The 21,208-nt window shown below is 56.4% G+C and overlaps 1 protein-coding gene across 1 annotated transcript in view; it reads left to right on the forward strand.

The window, feature by feature from the left end:
• Window positions 1–672: 672 nt before the first annotated feature.
• LOC120386627 overlaps window positions 673–21,208 on the forward strand; it is a 29,024-nt gene continuing 8,488 nt past the window's right edge. The window contains exons 1-8 of the mRNA XM_039506090.1: window positions 673–1,836; window positions 5,913–6,090; window positions 6,994–7,225; window positions 9,406–9,500; window positions 12,427–12,623; window positions 14,080–14,158; window positions 15,107–15,285; window positions 20,366–21,073. Coding sequence (XP_039362024.1) covers window positions 1,655–1,836; window positions 5,913–6,090; window positions 6,994–7,225; window positions 9,406–9,500; window positions 12,427–12,623; window positions 14,080–14,158; window positions 15,107–15,285; window positions 20,366–21,073 — 1,850 coding nt within the window. The 5' untranslated portion in view covers window positions 673–1,654. The remainder of the gene's footprint in view (window positions 1,837–5,912; window positions 6,091–6,993; window positions 7,226–9,405; window positions 9,501–12,426; window positions 12,624–14,079; window positions 14,159–15,106; window positions 15,286–20,365; window positions 21,074–21,208) is intronic.

The raw sequence follows: 21,208 nt of genomic DNA on the forward strand, positions 1-21,208 counted from the left end.
TTCTCCTCTGTCTGATCCCTCTCCGGAGCGACTGTCGGACCAGGGCCTGCAGAGCAAATGGGGGAGGCTTCACAGCTTGAACCAAGGAGCCGGGTGCTGGAGCTGGGGGGACTGGGGTCAGAGGGGACACACCAGGCACTGGCCAGTGGGTTGCATGATTAGTAACACAAGGAAGGACACTCATTGTTCAGTTACAGAGGGCTCCTGTCCTGATTCTCTCCTGCCTGCCTCCTGCAAAGAGAGACACACCACCAGTCACCTGTTACATGCTGGGTGCACATGCCAACCCAAGGTGCAGGGCATCCATTTCATACATGGAGATTTCATCTCTTCCCTGCTGGTGCAGAGAATGGTCACACAATCCCATTCACCACCCTACCCCCTCAGAAACAAAATAAACCAGGATCACTAGTTCTGAATGAGAGATTCTCATTCAAAAGGGAAGCGGCCTGCTGTTCTCTGCCTTCTCCCCAGCAAGCACTACATCACCTGCACAGGGCAACAGACGCATCTGACAGCAGGCCCATGGGACAAAATCATTTACACCCTGACCCTGCATGGGATGTGTGGCGTCGACTGCAGGATTGGGGCCTTTGTTCGCTGTCTCTTTGTCAGTGATGGAAAATTCTTTCCTGCTTTCAGTGGGAATGTTGGCTTTTATAGCAGGAAATATTGGCTTCCCCTCTGTCCATTATTTCCTTAATGTATATTTCCATCGGCAGGCGAGAGTTGGTTTACAGTGTTTTTGTGCCTATTCTTACAGGGGTGTTCCCCTTTAAATACGGCATGACAACAAAGCAACTGACAACTACCGTAACTAACTGGAGTAGCTAAGGGCCTTCCCTCCCCAGACAGGGCTTCCCTTTGATTGGCGGCATGGGACATCAATCTTCTGTGATCTGAAAGGTCCCTCTGCCCCGGAATGCTGGCAGTCCTGAGATGTGTACACACGCCGGCCCTGGGGCATTGGGTGCAGGGAGCCAGGCTGAAAGGAGAAAGGAACAGGCAAGGCACTAGGAAAAACTTCACAGGATGCAAACTCCTGGGTTTGCACTTTCTCTTTCCTGGCTGTGACTCTGTGACTGCTGCTTCCTGATCCACCTAGTGCTACAGAGAGAAACAGCTGGGAGAAGGGGCAGGGGAAAGAACAGACCTGGAGGCAAGCGGCTCTGGGATTGCTGAACCCCCGCTTGGTGTTTCCTACCCAACGGGAGGTGCCAGGGCAGCTTTATCCTTTCCTTTGAAGACTGCAGTGAGTTCCTGAGTGTGGGTTTTGTTCCCTTCATGGTCTGTATATCTACACGCCCTCATGCAATCATCTAGCTACACTGGTAATCTGAGACCCAGGCAGCACTTTTGTGGGCATCCGGCTGCAGCCAGGATGGGATAATGAAACGTCAGTGAGCTGGAGAGAGATCTGGAAGAAATGCAGAAGAAAGGAGCTGGAAGTGACCACTGTCCAGGTCCGGTTTGCTCCCATGTCTTTTCCAAGGAGGAAGATCACTGGAGTTCCTGGTAGCAGTTCTGTCCTTTCAGCCACCTGCCTGGATGAAGCTTTGCAGCTGCCTGACTCGACATCTCTGGTGGCTCCCATAGATCCTGGCTTCTTGGGAAGTTTGCTCTTGATCTTGTTCCTGCTGAGGACGCTGCTGAAATGTGCAGCTCCTTCCCCCTGCTGCTTTCCCCAGACCCGCAGCAGGTGCTGCAGGCCGTGCAGGGCCTAGTGGCTGAGCTGCACAAGGACAAAGAAGGCATGCTGGAGGGTCTCTTGGGAGACGCTGAGTGCGAAGAGTATCTGGGGGCTCTGTGTAGACTCCTGGCTGCTCCCAAAGTGAGGTGAGTGAGTGAGTGGGGGACTATTCCCCATGTACGGCGTAGTGTGGATACCCATGTGACACGGTGTGCTTTTCTGTGACTCCCCTGCTCGCACACACCATCCACTTCTATGGCGGCTGCTTCTAACGAGAGATGGACCCAGACTGGACCCTCCTAGCCTAGCACAGCCAGATCCACCCTGCCTCATTCCATGTGGTCCCTGAATAGATGCATTGACTGAGGCAGGGCAGTTCAGATGCCCTGACCGAGGGACCATCTGATGCAGGACACAGTGGTCTTCGGATCTGTGGGGTTTAGATTAGCTGACCCTTGCGGTCCCTTCTGAACCTACGGTTCTATGATTCTCTCCAGCATGTGATGGGAATTCACTGTTTTATCATTTTCCTTTAAAAAATAAAACAGGAACATTCCACCCACAAAAAGTCCATAAAGGGATGTTAAAGTGGCAGAGTAAAGTGCTAAAACATCAGGAAATGCCGAAGATCAGTTTGTCCTGGTGACCTTAACTCTGCCCTTACTGTGTCTACATTCCAGTTCAGTCTTTAACCAGATGGGCCTATACCATTTTCGACAGGCTCTTTGCCTCATTCAGCTCATGAGATTGCTTTAAATCCAGGGGACTTTAAAGATAATACAGTTGGACTCTGTTTATTGGCCTGCTGGGGTTTGCTACGTTTTCCAGCTCTGCTCTGCAACCACTAAGAGACTTCTTTTCCCCACATGACAGTTGCCAGTCTCACCTACTCACATGACTCCAGGAGCTGGGGCTGTAAGAAGAAAACACTAACCATCCTTACCGGCAGCATGGGGTCCATAGTGAATAAGGCAGGGGACTGCCTCGCCATAGACATATATGTAGTTACTGGAGTGTAAATCTAGAGTAAACCCACATACCCGCCAGTGTGTGGAGAGCATGTTGGTACTTGCAGTGGGCGGGACAGAGGATGTGCAGTGGAAGACACGGAGGGGGTGGGGGTTAGCGGTTAAACAGGACATTGAGCAGCCTCTCTGTTCACTGAGCACAGTCAAGCCTAAGTGTTGAGCACCCCAGCCAAAGCCCATAGGAATCAAGGGAAAGTTTCCTCCCGAAGCCTAGGATCTGGGCCCCACGCTCCTGCGCGCTAATCCCCAGACCCTGTGTCCCACGGAGACTGCACAATGGGCGCCTCCCGCTCTGCTGTTTGCTCTTGCAGGGTTGTGACCAACCCCCTTAACAGGCCCTGGGGAGATAAATGGCTCCCATTCGGAGGGCAGCGTACAGCCCCGTTTAGGCTGTTACACCCGGTGCACAGCTACAAAGGAAGCAAACAGGCTCGGAGCTGGGCAGGCTCTGCTCCAGGGTGTGACGCTGCCATTCAACCCGAGCGGGGATCAGACCCCAGCCAGTTGGTGGGGGCTGGGCCTCTCGGAGCCACGGCCTGACCTGTGTTTCAGTCTCCGTGCAATTGTGATGGCAAAGCCCCAGACAGCTGCCGAACCCTCGTCTCCCTTGAGCCCTGCTGCTCAGTTGTTTGGCACAGCTGCTGCCCGTGCCGGCTGGCACCCTCCGTGCCTGGCACCCTCCGCGCCTGGCTCTGCACTAGCTGGATTCTCCCTGGGCTCTGGGGCTGCTCTGTTCTTGCCAGCCGGGCTGGAAACGCTCACAGCTCCCTCTCCCCACGGCTGGTCACTGACTGTCGGGTAGCGGCGTTACACCTAGGGGCCTTAACCTTCCTGGAGGCTGCTGCCGGCCATTTCAGCGGAGGCCAGGCCAGCCGCAGGACAGGAAGAATGGTGACTCCAGGCTGGAGGCGTGGGAACGCTGGGCACCGCGCTGGCACAGAGGCTAATGACCTCTGACCTCAGTGCCTGCCCCTGCAGCAGCCTGTGTGGGAGCTGGAGCTCAGCGGGGCCGTATCCCATTGGGCGCTCGCAGCGCACCCAGGTACCACGTGGGGCAGCAGCCCAGCTGGGGTCCCCATGTACCCGGTGGCTTAGGCAGCGACGAAACAGCTACTTTCTAACCCATCGCCGGCTCCAGTGCAGCCCTGGCGTAAGCAGGGGCAGCCCCCCTGAAGACAGTGTGGGTTACACCCGCTTGCAACAGGGCTCAACTTGGCCCTGGGTGGGTTTTAGTCATGCAAAAAATCAAACTGTTTTGAGGCTAAAATCCCCGTGCGATTCTGGGCATTATTCATCCCTGAGCAGCGTCCTCCCCATCCCTGCTCTGAGCGCGCTGCTGGGGCGTAACGAACAAGGAGTCCGGCTCCTGTGTGTCTTTCCGGTGGAAGGGGGCTGTCCTCCCCAACAGGCCAGTCCATCACGCTGCACAGTACCGGCCTGTCACTCACTCCTGGGCGCCGTCGCTGTGCCGACTTGACCTCCGGCATCGACGCAGCTAGGTCTCTGGGAGCTATGCCTCTGTAGCCCCATAGTGCAGACAAGCCCACGGGCCCTGCCCGGGTGGGTGCCCAGAGGCGGCTGTGCCTGCAGAGCGGGGCACCCACTGCACCGGGGCACTGCCCTGCTGCAGGAGTGCACGGTAGGCACCTGGTAAGAATTTACACCAAACCTCCACAGACCCCGCCCCCCAAGAAGGTGCCCCGCTCTCCCAGGCGTGGGTCTTTCTCCTGGTCTCCAGTGCTTAGTATTACTTATGTACAGTGTTGGTATTGCGGTAGCACTAGGCCCCCCACTCATGGATCAGGACCCCACGGTGCTAGGCGCTGTACACAGATAGAACACAGGCTCTGCCCCACAGAGTGGCCAGTCTAAGTAAGCTGTCCCTGCCTCCCCAGGAGGGTCCAGAAATGGTACCAGGTACTGAAACTTCACAGGTAGAAGAATCATTCATTGCTTTTCCTCCTTCCCTGCCCTGGGTCACTGCCTGTCTCCTTCCTCCAGCCTGTTTGGACGGGCCGTCCTATAGCTTATACAATCTGCAGACTCCTGCCAGCCGGGATCCTTCAGGGGATGGGTATATGGTTCTAATGGGCTTCTTGTCCCACTCCTGCCTTCCCGGCTAGAAGTCACTGCATGAGGGTAACAAGCTTCCCAGGTCTCAGTCAGGTGCAGGGCCTGGCACCTCTTTTCATGGTGGCACACTGCCCTGGCACCACTGCTGTCAGTGGCATTTCGTAAGGCAGGCAATTCTACGCTCGCATGCAAGGTGTGAGCTCGTCTGTACGGCGCATGCGAGGGCAGGCTGTGTGGAGGATGCCACTTCGGGCTAGGAACGGTATTGTTCTTGCTGGAGCCCTGGCACCTCTTTCCCTTAGTTTCAGGAACCCATCAGCCTGCTGCAGAAGGTGCAAAGTTCAGGAGCCCGCCATGGTAACGGCTGTAACTCAGCGCGGGGGAGCCAGGCACTCAGCCCTGAGCCACTCTCCAGGCTGGGTTTCCCTGCCCTACACCACAGCAACCAGCATCAGCCGGTCGCTCAGCACGTCCTGCCAACGCCCCACTCCTGCCGAAGTGAATGGGAATTGCAGATGCTCAGCACCGCCCAGGGGACCCTGCAGGATCAGGCCCAAACTGCCCTTCTCTCTCCACCCTGATTTCGAGCTGCATTGCTCAATTTCACTCCAGTTCCCGCCCCACCCCTGCCCTCCCTAGGAACTTGGTGCCATGGCGTCGCTAGGGCTTCTGCCTCACCCCAAGGCCCAGCTGAGAAATGCACCCACAATACCCCGGATTTACCACTTCGGGGATGCTGGGAACTGTAGCTAGAGGGCGCTGCTGGGGCCTAATGCCCCCAGTGCTGCTGCCAGCGCAGGGCTCCAGTGGGGCTGAGTTCGGTTGAACGTGGTATAACATGCACCCACGTTCCTAAAATATTAGGCCAATTTGCTACCAAGCCTACAACCAGCTCAAATAAAACCCAAACCTGCAAACATGAATCACTGCGCTTGGGGCAGGCTGCATCTTGCAACGACAGGCCAGGGTGTCCCCGGCCCTTGCACGGTTGCACAAGAAGCCGTTGGTGCAAGGGTCTCATTGCCAGCACTCTGCTCCAGGCTAGCAGCACCCCTGGCTCTCTGCCAGGTGGGTGGGACATGAAACAGCCCCAAGACCTGACTGGCTCTCTCCTGGACCAGGCTGTGCAGCAACGTCGCCTACATCCTGGGCACCATTGCCGAGAATGCGAGCGGGGCGGCACGCCTGGTGGCACGGGCAGGCTCGGGCTCCGAGGGGCTCCTGGATAGCCTGAGCACCATGCTGACCTGGGACGACCCAGAGGCTGTGATGAACGCGGCAGGTACCCTGGGCTCCCTGGTAAGGAACGCTCTTGCCCTAGGCAGTAGCCTGGCATGGGGCTGGCATCCCAGACGGCTCCCAGGTTTGTGTAGGAGGAATCCCTCCTTGGAGGGTCCTAGTGCATGAGGCTCCCGTCCATTCGCAATCCCCTGCCAAGCCCATTCAGGGATTCAGCTGGCTGAGCTCAGCACAGGCAGCCCCTCCTTCCAGAGCCGCTGGCCTGTCTAAGGCCTCACCTGTGCCAGCTTCTGCCAGCTCCCTCTGGGACATGGGCTGCACCAGCCTGCAGGCCACAAGGCTGGGTTTTGCAATCCCACCCCTGGCTCGTAGAGCAGCCTGAGCTCCAGGGTGCGTTGAGCTTGTGGCCTCAGACAGAGCAGGGGCAGCACCTCGGCACTCAGAGAGGGAGAGCCCTGAGGGGCAGTCGTACAGCCTGGTGCACAGGTAGGGTGACCAGACAGCAAATGTGAAAAATCAGGATGGGGATGGGGGGTAAGAGGAGCCTATATTAGAAAAAGACCCCAAAATCAGGGCTGTCCCTATAAAAATCAGGACATCTGGTTACCCTGTGCACAGGATTCACTTCCCTCCTGCTTTCACCATACTTTGAGATCTACAGATGAGAAGTGCAGTGTTTTCCACAGGAGGTCAGGATCACTCTCCTCTGTTGTACATGAGGGGAAACTGAGGCATAGATCAAGGATGTGACTTGTCCTAGGTCACAGTTTGCAGCAGAGTTGGGATGAGAACCCAGGTCACAGCCTAGTGCTAGATCCACTAGGCTATGACAGCTGCAGCAGGGAAGGGGAGGCTGTGCCCCAGATAACCTCTCCCCCTCCTGAGTGCACACACCCCAACCTTCCATTTGTGGCTAGCAGGTATTCCCCTGATTCCCATCTGTTCACCCATTTTCTCCCCAAGGTGGAAACAGGTCCCAGCCGGCAATGGCTGCTCCAAGCCCCGAAAGCTGACGAGATTGTTGAGAAGCTCCTGGCGCTGCTAGGCTCGGCTGACGAAGGCACAGCAAGCAACGCTGCCCTGGTGCTGGCCCGAATCGCCGGCTCCCAGGAGGGCTGCGTGAAACTGCTGGGCCACCCCCAATCCCAGCACCTCCTGAGACAGCTGATCGCTTCCCTGAAGGCTGAGGAAGCAGGTGGGTTGGGATGAGCCAGGGCTCTGTGCCTGGGGTGGAGATAGGGAGGGCGCACGGGGGACCAGAAAGGGGGTGGTGAAAGGATCAATGAGAACATAACAGATTGTATGGATGGGCCAAAGCAGAGGAAGGAAATGGGACAATCTACAGACGAGGAGGAGATCTCTCGTTCTCTCTATCACCATCTCTCCATAGAACTATCCGAGGGTCTGTCTGTCATGGGGTCTCGGGGATCTGCCTGGCTGAGATACAGTTTTTCAGAATAGGTTTTAAAGGCTCCACCTCCTCAAAACGCCCAAGACAGCCACAAACCAGAAGTGTGAGCTGCTCATTCCAGGCTCAGGTGCACCCCTCTCCGCAGGGGTTGGTCCCTGCCCAGGCAGAAGCAGAAAGCAGTTGCCCCATGGCAACATTTCCCCATCCCGGGTCCAGGGATTTCGAAGGGGAGGAGTGAGAAGTGGCTGGGGCTGGAGGAGCGGCGAGTCCACCCTGCACCTGACTGAGACCTGGGCGGGAAGTGAATTCCAGAGCCTAGGAAGTATCTTCGGGAGCAGCCCTGGCTGGTTGCCCTGCCCCTGACAGCGGGGTTTGGTCCATGCTGAAGGGGGAAGTGGTAAACTCCCCCTATTACAACAACCCCCTGTAATATGGGGGCTTTTGTCTGTTAGCACCCCCTTGTGGTGAGAGGGGGCGCTACACCAGCCTGGCTTTGTCCCTGTCACCACCCCTGATTTGGTGTTTGGCAAGTCCTTGTTATGACTTGGGCAGGTCCTCAGTAGTCTCTGTCCCCTTCAGGACGACAGGGAGTCGGAAGTTCCTTGGCTCTAGCAGGGCTAATCAGCCCAAGGTCACCTAGGTTTAAGACCCTCTCCAAAAGCCCCTGGCTGGAGTAGGTAGGGGAACCCAGGTCCAGCCACTCCACTGGGGTCCCGCTCAAGGCCTGTGTTTGGAATAGCCAGACCCATCCTGCTCACCCCCTTGCTGCTCCCGGAGCTAGCTCCCACCTCTCCTCCTCTGTGGGCTTCCCCAGCCTCTCGTCTGGCCTCTTTGGAGCATGGGTTTGTCTGGCAGCTTCTCACCACCCCTGCTGGAGCACTCCTCTCTCTGCACTCGCCCTGCAGCCCTTTGATCCTCATAGCGGCCATGGGACAGCCAATCAGCTCTGTCAGGCAGTTGCTCCAATGCCCTTTGGCCGCTGAACCAGCATGGGGTGTCTAGACCGCGGGACACGGCCCCAACTTCCTAAGATGTACTGTACCAGGGAAGGAAAATCCCTTCCTGACCCTGCCTGACAATCAGCTTGTGTCCTGAAGCATGAGGGTTGCGAGTCCTGGTTGATTTTGTCCTAGCTAATGTTGCTGAAGATTCCGTCCTTAGTCCTATAAGTGTCTGACCCTCATGGGACTCTCTGGTTCAGTAATATCCTGCAGCAGCCAGTTCCACTGGGCCATTTTACGTTGTGTTGTTGAAAAACATTTTCTCCTCTGCATGTTGAATATGTTGCCTTTTGTCATTCTCCATCCTGGGCTTTGGCTGGAGGGCTGGTGATTGTGATATGAGTCCTGAGGCTGGGAGGTCTAACATGGTAGAAAATGGAGAAATATGCCCCTCCAGAGAGACAAAGCTGCAGTCAGCTGGCTCAGTGGGAGAGTGCAGTTTGGTCAGGGTATGAATTTTAACCACACAAATGAGCTTTTAGGATGATTCTCCTAGTGAATGGGTAGGGTCCCCAAGCCCTTTTCCTAAACATGACACACACGCAATAGGGGATTGTCCCAAACTTCAGCCCCCTCCCTGGAGTTTGCCTCTATTCTTAAGTATATCAACTCTCTAGGAAGGGCTGTACTAACAAACAGAGAACCTCAGACCAAGCTTCTTCCTGGTGTTTGTAGAGTTAATGAGGCTGACCTGCTCTGGCTGCCAGGGTGAGTCAGCAGCACAGCTCTGCAGGCTTCTACAGCCTGAAAAATGGCCACACCCCCATCACCAGTGGCATAAGCAGCCAGTTCTCCACCAGGCAACCTGTAGGGGACCCCCAACCATGCAGAGCAGAACTGTCCAGCCCCCATCCTTCACATCCCCTCTGTCTTTCCTTCCTGTCCCCCACCCCCCGCCGCGATCCTGGGTGCCGCATGAGAGCCATCTGGCCACTGATGAGTCTCTTCCTATTGGGATTCCAGGCTGCAGCATGAACGCTGCCTTCACGCTGGGGCGCCTGTGTGATACGGACCTCGGCCTGCGGCAGCTCTTTGCCCTCCCTGAAGTCTCCAGCATGGTAAGAGGAGAGGCAGGTGAGGGGGCAAGCCATGGGGGCGAGACCTGCTCCCCCAGCATCGGGGGTGGGGGAGATTGTCTAGAATGCTGTGGGGCCAGGAGCAGGCCACAAGCCCTGTCCATGGTAGAAACAACACAGAGATGCCACCACAGGACCAAGTGGCATGATTGACATCTGTCAGTCACATCGATAGCAGCCACCTGGGCTGTTTGCAGCACTGGCCCAGGATCTCGCAGGGAAGAGCAGGACCAGGGTTGCCAGGCGTCTGGTTTTCGACTGGAACACCCGGTCGAAAAGGGACCCTGGCGGCGCCGGTCGGCCGTTAAGAGTCCGGTCGGCAGCGCAGCGGCGGCCCAGGGCCCAGGCAGGCACCTTGCCTGCCCTAGGTCTGAGCGGCTCCCAGAACTGGCCGCCAGGTCCTTGCAGCCCCTAGGCACATGGACGGCCAGGGAGACTCCACATGCTGCCCCTGCCCCTAGTGCCGGCTCCGCAGCTCCCACTGGCCAGGAACTGTGACCAATGGGAGCTGCGGAGGTGGTGCCTGCGGGCATGAGGTCAGCGCATGGAGTCTCCCTGTCCGCCCATGGGGCTGCAGGGACCTGGCTGCCACTTCCTGGGAGCCACGGTAAGTGCCCCTGGGACCCTGCTCCCCAAACCCTGTCCCAGCCCGGTGTCCCCTCTTGCACCTCAGCCGCCTGCCAGAGCCCACATCCTGCAGCCCCCAACACCCCAACCTCCTGCTCCAGCCCTGAGCCCCCTCCTGACCCCACACCCCTCCTCCCCGACCCCACCCCAGAGCCCCCAGCCAGAGCCCTCACATCTCCCCACACCCCAACCTCCTGCCCCAGCCCTGAGCCCCCTCCTGCACCCCAAACCCCTCATCCCCAACCCCACCCCAGAGCCTCCAGCCAGAGCCCTCACATCTCCCCACACCCCAACCTCCTGCCCCAGCCCTGAGCCCCCTCTTGAACCCCAAACCCCTCATCCCCGACTCCACCCCAGAGCCCCCAGCCAGAGCCCTCACATCTCCCCACACCCCAACCTCCTGCCCCAGCCCAGAGACCCCTCCTGACCCCACACCCCAACCTCCTGCCCCAGCCCTGAGCCCCCTCCTGCACCCCAAACCCCTCATCCCCGACCCCACCCCAGAGCCCCCAGCCGGAGCCCTCACATCTCCCCACACCCCAACCTCCTGCCCCAGCCCAGAGACCCCTCCTGACCCCACCCCAGAGCCTGCACCCCCAGCCAGAGCCCTCACATCTCCCCACACCCCAACCTCCTGCCCCAGCCCTGAGCCCCCTCCTGACCCCAAACCCCACATCCCCGACCCCACCCCAGAGCCCCCAGCCAGAGCCCTCACATCTCCCCACACCCCAACCTCCTGCCCCAGCCCAGAGACCCCTCCTGACCCCCAACCCCTCATCCCCGCCTCCACCCCAGAGCCCCCAGCCCGATCCCACACCACTCCCCACACCCCAACCTCCTGCCCCAGCCCTAAGCCCCCTCCTGAACCCCAAACCCCTCATCCCTGGCCCCGCACCAGATCCTGCACCCCCAGCTGGAGCCCTCATCCCAACCCCTGCACCCCAACCCCCTGTCCCAGCCCAGTGAAAGTGAGTGAGGATGAGGGAGGAGGGATGGCGCGAGCAGGGGTGGGGCCTCAGAGAAGGGGCGGGTGATGGGGCTGGGCCTCAGGGAAGGGGCGGGGCAGGGTGTTTGGTTTTATGCAATTAGAAAGTTGGCAGCCCTAACAGAAGCAGGGGGTGGACTTGGAGTCCAGGGATCCTCCCCTCTGCAGCCCTTCAGTGCGGCTCCTTAAATCAGCCAGAAGGGGCCCCCAGAGAGTAACAGGGCATTCTGTGTCCCTCCCAAATCCACAGCCCCAGCCGTGCACCAGACTTGGCTCCCCCAGCAGCACCGCTGCTCTGCAGCCTGTGTAGCAATAACCCCTGCTCGTCCCTAGTGCCCTTCCCTGGAGGATTTCAGAGCACTTCACAGGCATTCATTAGCCCCACAACCCCTGGTGATGGGGGGCAGTATCATTAGCCCCGGTTTACAGCTGGGGAAACTGAGGCACAGAGCAGGGGAGTGCTGCACCCAAGGTCTCCCAGAGAGTCAGGGTCAGAGCTCAGGACTCCCAGCCCCTGCTATAACCACTGGACAACTCGGTCTGTACAACACATGCTCTGAAAGGAGGATAGTTTCCAAGGAGGAGATTTGGGAGTTTCCCCAGTGGCTCTGCGTAGGGCGTTTCCAGCTCACACACACTCAGCAGGGGATGGCGCGGGTGCCACTTATCCTGAAACTAGGGGCACAGGCCCAGTGTCCGTGCTGTGGCCCTTGTCCTGTGAGAGCAGCACACAGATCGGTTCCAGGTTCCTGCCTCCAGGGCACAGCACAGGGGTCTGGGAATGGGAGCCGCTCCCCTCTAAACTGCTGGGAAGCCCCCAGGTCTGTAGTGGTTCCCATCATGCCCTGGCCCTTTGCCATGTGTTGGGTGGGGGGAAGTGGAGAGGTGTTTCCACCCCCAAACTGCTTGGCTGGCTGGCAGTCTCCGGCTGGACTGCGTGGGGCTAGGTCAGTTGGGCACAGCAGCAGAGCAGCAGGGGGGTGGGTTGCCCTGCCGCTGCCCATGCTGTGCCTGCTCTGGGCACAAGCAGACAGCACCTTTCCCCAACACTCGTTTTCAGTGGCAGCCTGGGTTTGCTCTGGGCACTGCTCCACCCCGGCCCGGCCCAGCCCCCCCGGCACATGGAGACGAGGAGGCAGCCAGCAATGGCGTGGCACAGTGTCAAGCCGTTCCCACGCTGTCCAGCTGGACAATCACTGGGAACCCAACACAGGCGCAGCCGTGGGAGGAGGCTGGCGCTGCCCCCAGCAGCCGCTGCTCCAGGACCAGGCACCAAGGGAGGCGTTTCCTTTTCAGATCCATGGCCTGGTGTCCATGATGGGCCGCGCGGAGGCAGGAGGGAGCCGGAACGCCTGCTTTGCTCTCAGCTGCCTGGCTGCCAACAAGGAGGGGCATGACCACGTGCTGCAGAGCCCTGCCTTCCCCCGGGCTCTGGATACGCTGTGCCGCCTGCTTCGCGCCGAGGAGCAGGAGTCCTCCTGGTTTGCTGCCATGTGGGTGACGCTTCCCCTCATGCTGTAAGGGGAGCCCGGGAGAGCAGGGTGGAGGGACGTCTGAATCATCCCGTAGAAATGGCAGGGGCGGTACAGAGCTGTGGCACAGAGCTCACAACAGGGCACCGGGAGCGCCTGGCACAGAGCTCACAACAGGGCACCGGGAGCGCCTGGCACAGAGCTCACAACAGGGCACCGGGAGAGCCTGGCACAGAGCTCACAACAGGGCACCGGGAGTGCCTGGCACAGAGCTCACAACAGGGCACTGGGAGTGCCTGGCACAGAGCTCACAACACGCACCGGGAGTGCCTGGCACAGCACTCACAACATGCACCGGGAGTGCCTGGCACAGAGCTCACAACAGGGCACCGGGAGTGCTGGGCACAGAGCTCACAACAGGGCACCGGGAGAGCCTGGCACAGAGCTCACAACAGGGCACTGGGAGTGCCTGGCACAGAGCTCACAACACGCACCAGGAGTGCCTGGCACAGAGCTCACAACACGCACCGGTAGTGCCTGGCACAGAGCTCACAACAGGGCACCGGGAGCACATGGCACAGAGCTCACAACAGGGCACTGGGAGCACATGGCACAGAGCTCACAACAGGCACTGGCAGTGCCTGGCACAGAGCTCACAACATGCACTGGGAGTGCCTGGCACAGAGCTCACAACAGGGCACTGGGAGTGCCTGGCACAGAGCTCACAACAGGGCACTGGGAGCACATGGCACAGAGCTCACAACAGGCACTGGGAGTGCCTGGCACAGAGATCACAACAAGGCACCGGGAGTGCCTGGCACAGAGCTCACAACAGGGCACCTGGAGTGCCTGGCACAGAGCTCACAACAGGGCACTGGGAGCACATGGCACAGAGCTCACAACAGGGCACCGGGAGCGCCTGGCACAGAGCTCACAACAGGGCACCAGGAGCACATGGCACAGAGCTCACAACAGGGCACCGGGGAGCACAGGGCACAGAGCTCACAACAGGCACTGGGAGTGCCTGGCACAGAGCTCACAAGAGGCACGGGGACTGCCTGGCACAGAGCTCACAAGAGGCACAGGGAATACCTGGCACAGAGCTCACAACAGGGCACCGGGAGTGCCTGGCACAGAGCTCACAACAGGGCACCGGGAGTGCCTGGTGCAGAGCTCACACACAACAGCCAGTGGGAGCCCATGACACAGGACTCACACAACAAGGTCATGGGAGCTGATTTCAGTGCACCATGGCCCAGGCATTTGGGAGGCTGGAATCCAGCTGGTGGGTGGGAGCATCACTCAGGCCTCACTCCCCATCTCTTGTGTGAGCTCCCATTTCATCCACTGGAGCCTGCAGCACCTCCCTGAGTGACCCGTGGGCGTGGGGCGAACGGTCCTTCTCCATTGCACAGTTGTGGCAGCCCCCACCCCCCGCTGGACACGACCCATAACAGCCGCCATTCATGTTTTCCAGGACCGTGCGTGTGCTCGCCAGCCAGCCCAAGGGGGTGATGACACTAAGAGAGCACCCAGAGCTGGAACTCCTCCTGCAGGTACACTGTCACCATCCGACCGGGGGCAGTGGCTCAGGCTGGGCCACATTCTGATCTCAGCGATCCTGGGGTAAAATCAAGAGCACCAGTCTGAGATCTCAGCACTGTCACTCTATTGACTTGGCTGGAGTTACTCCAGATTTACACCAGGTAAACAGAGCTAAGAATCAAGCCCCTGGAGTTACTTCAGATTTACCAAGTTCAGAATCTGTCCCACTGTGTCATCAAACAATTCTTAATATGAATCCCTTGTTTTCCAGAGTATCCCGAGTGTGCTAGGTGCTGTCCAAACACAAATGATCCTCCCCTCCCGCATGCCAGCTGACAGTCCCCTTGACCCCCCCTCTGAGCTCTATTCTTTCAGTCAAGTCCAGGATGTTTGTGGGGGGAGGGCTGGTCAAACATTTTCCATCAAAACTCTTTTTGACAGAAAATTGGGTTTTCTACTAAACAAAATTGTCTCATAAGAAGTGTCTCCTTTTCTAGGAGAATTCTGATTTTTTTATCAAGAAACCTAAAATATTTTTATTTGGAAACATGGTCATGAGGGCTCATGGGAATTGTAGTTCAGTTACCTCACATTTCTGTTCTCCTCAATGGGCTGGGCTCCCTGCCTGCACTGCATCTCTCATGATGCACCTCAGCAAGGGACTCCCATAACGCCTCACCCCCCTTCCAAGTAGGGGACCTTGTTGCATCATGGGTGATGTAGTCCGATCAATGAGCTCAGGCTGTAGAGAATGGAAGCATAAGACTCCTGAAGGACAACTCCCATGAGGCAATGCTGCATCATTTCCGAATCAAAATATCTTGGTATTGAAATTTCTGCTGAAAAAAAAAAATTCTCTGGAAACCCCCCATTTTGTGTCCAGCTCTACTTGTGCGTTACTGTCCACACTGGTGCAAGGTACTGGCCACATCAGTGAAGGCAGCATTTTCTCTCCACAGGAAGTGGCTGCCTCAGAGACAGTAGGACAAGAGCTGCTAGAGGAAGTGACCGGCACCCTGGCCAAGCTCCAGCGCCTCCCGAAACCCCCGCCCCCGGACGCCAAAGTTCTGGGTTCTGGTTCCATCCAGGTGGCCTGGGAAAGTTTCAGGCCTCAGAGCAGCCTTGAGGTCAATTACAGGTGATATCATGAGAGTCCAGCATCTGCTAGGAATGCACTGAGCAGAGCGGGGCGACTTTGACCTTGGGTGCAGGGATATAAAGTGTAATGGGAAGGAGGGGAGCCTGCCTGGCTCACCATGACCCTAGGGCTGTCCTCTACACAACCCCCTGGAGACGAGTTCTGTTGTCACGTGTGGGTCTGTAGATCTAGGGTAACTCATTCTCCTGGATCTATGGGCCTGATTTGGAGCTTCCACTGGGTTTACACTAGTAAGACTTCAGTGGAGTGATGCTTGGTGTGACTTGTTCCCCCCCTTTAAGATGCCACCTGATGTGCTGAGATACCACTGAGCCCTCCTGTTCTGCCAGCCTGGGCCCCCTTTAACCTGTCTTGCTGAGCCAGGCTCTTAAGCCTCCTCTAGTGCGCACAGGAACTCCACCAGAGAGGTCCTTTGGGGCCATCTGCCTGTCCCAAGTCAGGGTAAAGGAGGAGGGTTGGGCGTGGGGCTAGCAACTCCACCCTGTAAAAATCAGCTTGCTACAGAAACGCCAACAATAGAGTTAACAGAGACTTTTAGCCTGGAAAAAGAAGGGTCTTCAACTCGAAGATGCATGACGCTGGGTGGTGAAAGCTGCGAGGAAGCCACTAAGCCGATCACCCTTCTTACAACCAGGAGGATTACCATCGGCACATGGAATGTGAGGACCATGTACGAGTCAGGAAAGACGGCACAGGTTGCAGCAGAGATGAGGAGCAACAACCTGACCCTACTAGGCATTAGCGAGACAAGATGGACGCAAGCTGGACAGAGACGACTGTTGACAGGAGAGCTGTTGCTGTATTCAGGACATGAAGAGAGCAACGCACCCCACACACAGGGAGTAGGCTTCATGATGTCCAAACAGGCACAGAGAGCACTGATTGGTTGGGAGGCACATGGTCCCAGGATCATCACAGCATCCTTCAGAACTAAAATGAAGAGGATTAAGATGAATGTTGTTCAGTGCTACGCTCCAACCAATGACAGTGAAGAGGAGGACAAAGACTACTTTTACAACAGACTCCAGAAAATATTAGAGACTCTCCCAGACAAAGACATTACCATCCTTATGGGAGACTTTAATGCCAAAATTGGACCTGATAACACAGGATACGAACAAGTCATGGGGACCCACGCTCTGGGAGAGATGAGTGAGAATGGAGAGAGATTTGTGGATCTGTGTGCACTTAACAACCTGGTCATAGGAGGCAGCATCTTTCCTCACAAGCGGATCCACAAGAGTACCTGGGTATCACCAGCAGGCATGACAGAAAACCAGATCGACCATGTCTGCATTAGCAAGAAGTTCAGAAGATCCTTGCAGGACGTTAGAGTTAGAAGAGGAGCAGACGTGGCGTCCGACCATCACTTAGTGGTGGCCAGATTGAAGCTGAAGCTGAAGAAGAACTGGATAGACGCGTCAGACAGAAGAGCGAAGTACAACGTCAACCTTCTGAAGGACCATAAGACCAAGGAAGATTTTGGATTGACGCTGAAGAATAAGTTTTCAGTACTACAGGATCTGTCTGAGGAAGAGGAAGACAGTGTACACCACAGATGGCAGAAAGTGAGACACACACTTAGGTCAGCATGCCAGGAAGTGCTTGGAATTAAGAAACACCAGCAGAAAGAGTGGATCACAGCAGAGTCCTTGACAAAGATAGAAGACAGAAAGAAGAAGAAGGCAGCAGTCAACAACAGCAGGACTAGAGCAGCAAAGGCCAAAGCTCAAAAAGAGTATGCTGAAGCCCACAGAGCAGTGAAGAGGAATATTAGGAAGGACAAGAGAGATTATGTGGATGGACTGGCAGCAGAAGCAGAGCAGGCAGCATACAGCGGTAACATGAAACAGCTGGCGACTGTCTGGAAAGTTCAGCAAGCCAGAACGTCCCGTTAAAGACAAGCAGGGAAAGTCTATAACAGGAATAGAACTACAGATGAACAGATGGGCGGAGCACTTTGAGGAACTCCTGAACAGACCAGCACCACCAAATCCACCAGACATCGACCCAGCCAATGAGGACCTCCCAATCAATTGCGATAAACCAACCAGAGACGAGATCAGAAAAGCCATCACCATGATGAAGAACAGGAAGGCGGCTGGACCTGACGATATCCCAGCAGAGGCCCTGAAAGCAGACCTGGATGCTTCAGTGGAAATGCTGTACCCTCTTTGAGAAGATATGGGAAGAAGAAGTGATTCCGCTGACTGGAAAGAGGGATATCTCATCAAAATCCCCAAGAAAGGAGACCTCAGCAACTGTGCCAACTATAGAGGAATCACACTCCTGTCGGTGCCAGGGAAGGTCTTCAACCGAGTCCTCTTAGAGAGAATGAAGGATGCCGTCGATCCACAGCTACGAGATGAACAGGCAGGTTTCCGGCAGAACAGATCATGCACGGACCAGATAGCAACGCTCCGCATCATAGTCGAGCAGTCTATGGAGTGGAACTCCTCGTTGTACATCAACTTTGTTGACTATGAGAAAGCATTTGATAGCGTGGATCGAGAGACCCTCTGGAAGCTCCTTCGGCACTATGGCATCCCAGCAAAGGTGGTCAACCTGATCAAGAATTCATACGACAGCATACACTGTAGAGTGATCCACGGAGGGCAGCTCACAAACAGCTTCCAGGTGCGAACCGGAGTCAGACAAGGATGCTTGTTGTCACCACTTCTCTTTCTTCTTGTCATCGATTGGATTATGAAGACATCCACTTACAAGCGTAGGAATGGAATCCAATGGTCATTGTGGACCCAGCTTGATGACCTGGACTTTGCCGACGACCTTGCACTCCTTTCGCACAGTAAACAGCAGATGCAAGAGAAGACCAACTGAGTGGCAGCCACGCCATCACAGGTTGGCCTCAACATCCACAAGGATAAGACCAAGATCCTTAGGATCAATTCCATCAGCAACGACCCAGTCACACTGAATGGAAGCCCCCTGGAAGAAGTGCAGTCCTTCACCTACCTAGGTAGCATCATCGACCAGCAGGGTGGCACAGACGCAGACATCAAAGTAAGGATTGGTAAGGCAAGAGCAGCCTTCTTACAGCTCAAGAACATCTGGAGCTCCAGAGAGCTGTCTTTGGCAATAAAGATTCGACTGTTCAACTCCAACGTGAAATCAGTCTTACTGTATGGAGCTGAAACCTGGAGGACAACCAAAACAACCACCAGGAAGATCCAGACCTTCATTAATAGCTGCCTCAGAAGGATTCTCCAAATCCGCTGGCCAGACACCATCAGTAACATCCACCTCTTGGAGAGGACCCATCAACTCCCAGCAGAGGAAGAAATTAGAAGGAGAAGGTGGGGCTGGATAGGACATACACTACGCAAGCAGCCAACCAACATCACCAGACAGGCACTGCAGTGGAACCCCCAAGGCAAGCGGAAAAGAGGCCGCCCAAGAAATACCTGGCGACGCGACCTTCAGGTTGATAGCAAAAAAATGGGCTATACCTGGAACCAGCTAGAGCGAATGGCCCAGGATAGAAGACTATGGAGATCTGTGGTTGGCGGCCCATACCCCGGTTGGGGTGACGGGCATGAATGATGAATGATGAATGAGTGCGCACAGGCAGGACCACCCCCAGCTGCAGAATGACGCAGACACTGAGATCAGCTCTGGGAAGAATCAGCTTAAGGGACTTGCCCCTGCACTCAGGTGCCCACCTCCCTTGGAGTGCAGACCCAATCCGCCTCCTCCCTCAATGTGGAGGAAGGTATGCACTGCCTCTTACCCGCCCACCCCCCAGTTATGAATTGAGCAAAATGGGTTTCAGAATAAACAAAAAACAAATTTTTTAACTAGAAAGAGTAGATTTTAAGTGAGTATAAGAGATAACAAACAGAACAAAGCAGATTACTAAGCAACTAAATCAAAACACGCAAACTAAGCTTGATTCACTAAAGAAACAGGTTGCAGAATGTAATTTCTCCCCCTAAATGTTGAATTAGGCAGGATGCAGAGTTTCTGTAACTCGCAGTTCCAGCTATTTCTTCCGTTTCAGTCTGGACTCTCCCCTGCCCTTCCCTTCAGGTTAGTTCCTTTGTTCCTCCAAACACTTTCAGCAGCCCTCCTCCTTCTTGGGTAGGCGATGGAGGAGAGTCTCCTTTTCCTTCCTCCCCACCCTTAAATAAAATTTACATAAGGCAGGAATCTTTTATTTCCCAAACTTGACCCCCCTTTCCTTTCAGTGGAAAGTTACAAGAAGTCCAAAATAATGTTCAGTATCAGGTGACAAGACCACCTGATCTAGTAGTGTCACAGTTACGTCCCAGGACACCTCCCAACAGGGAGAGAGATTAGTATCTTCATTCTTGTTGTTTCTTCCCGGTGGCTCATCAAATCTGATGGCCGGTCATCTGGTGGGTGTCTTCCTAATACACACCCACTTGTAAATGTTACATATTCCTAACTTTAGATACAGAAAGGATACTGCATACAAATTGGATAATTGCATTCAGTAAATCATAACCTTTCCAATGATCTCTTACATGAGCCATCTTACATAAAGTGTATCTCAGTTATGTCATATCCATATCATAAGCATACTTTCATAAAGACTATGGAGTGTAATGTCACACTTGGGTTATGCAACTGCAAGCGGAATGTGACCTCCAGACTCCATGGTCTCCAGTGGGGTGTCGGATTGGTGGAAGTGCCTCCTGCACTAGTGTTACAACCCATTTACACTGAACGCCTGGTTCTCCTCTCAGTGACCCCAGCAGAGTTATTCCTGATTTACACCCATGCCAGTCAGACCAGAACCATGCCCCTGCTGTGTCACTGTCCACTCCCGTTGATTGCGGCCCGCTACCATATAGGACTGACCCTTTGCGCCAGATCTGGCTCTTGGTCACACGGGTGTAAATCCAGAGTAACTCTCTGAAGGCCATAGAGCCACCCCTGACCGGTGGGGCTGAGAGCAGAAGCTGCCCCTCTGTCCGCAGGCCTAGCATGTCTCTGGGTCTAGCCTTGACTGACCTGAGAAGACACCACGTTCTCCTCTGCTGAGTGGTTCTGGTATCTCCCGCTGTGTCTGCAGGCTCTACGAGGGGGGTGCCCTGCTGTACCGAGGGCCAGCGCTCAGCTATGCCTTCGCGGGCGGCGTGCCACGCCAGGAATACCGCTTTCAGCTCTGCCTTGAGGCGAGGGGCGACCGGGGGCCGTGCAGCGATGCGACGGTGCTGCCCAGAGAAGAGCCGGTGCCCAGTTGCCCCTTGGACTTCCGCGTGACAGCTCGCACGGCCACCCAGTTAAAACTGAGCTGGGCCCCTCCGGCCGAGCCCAACGGCCCCATCAAACACTACACCGTGTACAGGGAGGAGGCCCTGGTGGGCTCCACCCCAGAACTCAGCTGTGTCGTAGGAGGCTTGGCTCCTTCCGCGAGCTACCGGCTCAGCGTCTGCGCGTGCACCAGCAACGCCCAGGGAGAGAAGGCCACCCTGCTCACCAAGACCATGTCCCTGAGGGGCCGCGCCCCGGAGAGGTTAACCCTCGTCGTGCTGGGGCGCAGCGAGATCTTTGTGAGGTGGGATGTGCCCAAAGCGCCCCTGGGACGCTTCTTTAACTATGAGCTGTGCCTGAATGGGGAGGTGGTGTACCTGGGCACGGCGCGCTCCTACCTGGCTCGCAGGCTCAGGGCCAACACGGCATACACCTGCACCGTCAGCGCCCTCACCAGCGCGGGGCGCTGCGTCAGCCGGCCAGTCACCAAACGCACGCCCAGGGATGAGTACAGCGATGTCAGCAGGTGAGATCTCGCTCTCGCGGCCACCCGGTGCCCCTGGGGCAGGCCCCCGTTGTCCCCAACGCCACCGCCCCGAAAACATCCCTGCCTTGGCCAGACCCACCACCACCCTGGTGCCCTTTTACCTCTGTCAAGTTT

The sequence above is a fragment of the Mauremys reevesii genome, linkage group 19 (assembly GCF_016161935.1).
Source record: "Mauremys reevesii isolate NIE-2019 linkage group 19, ASM1616193v1, whole genome shotgun sequence".
Taxonomy (NCBI): domain Eukaryota; kingdom Metazoa; phylum Chordata; order Testudines; family Geoemydidae; genus Mauremys; species Mauremys reevesii.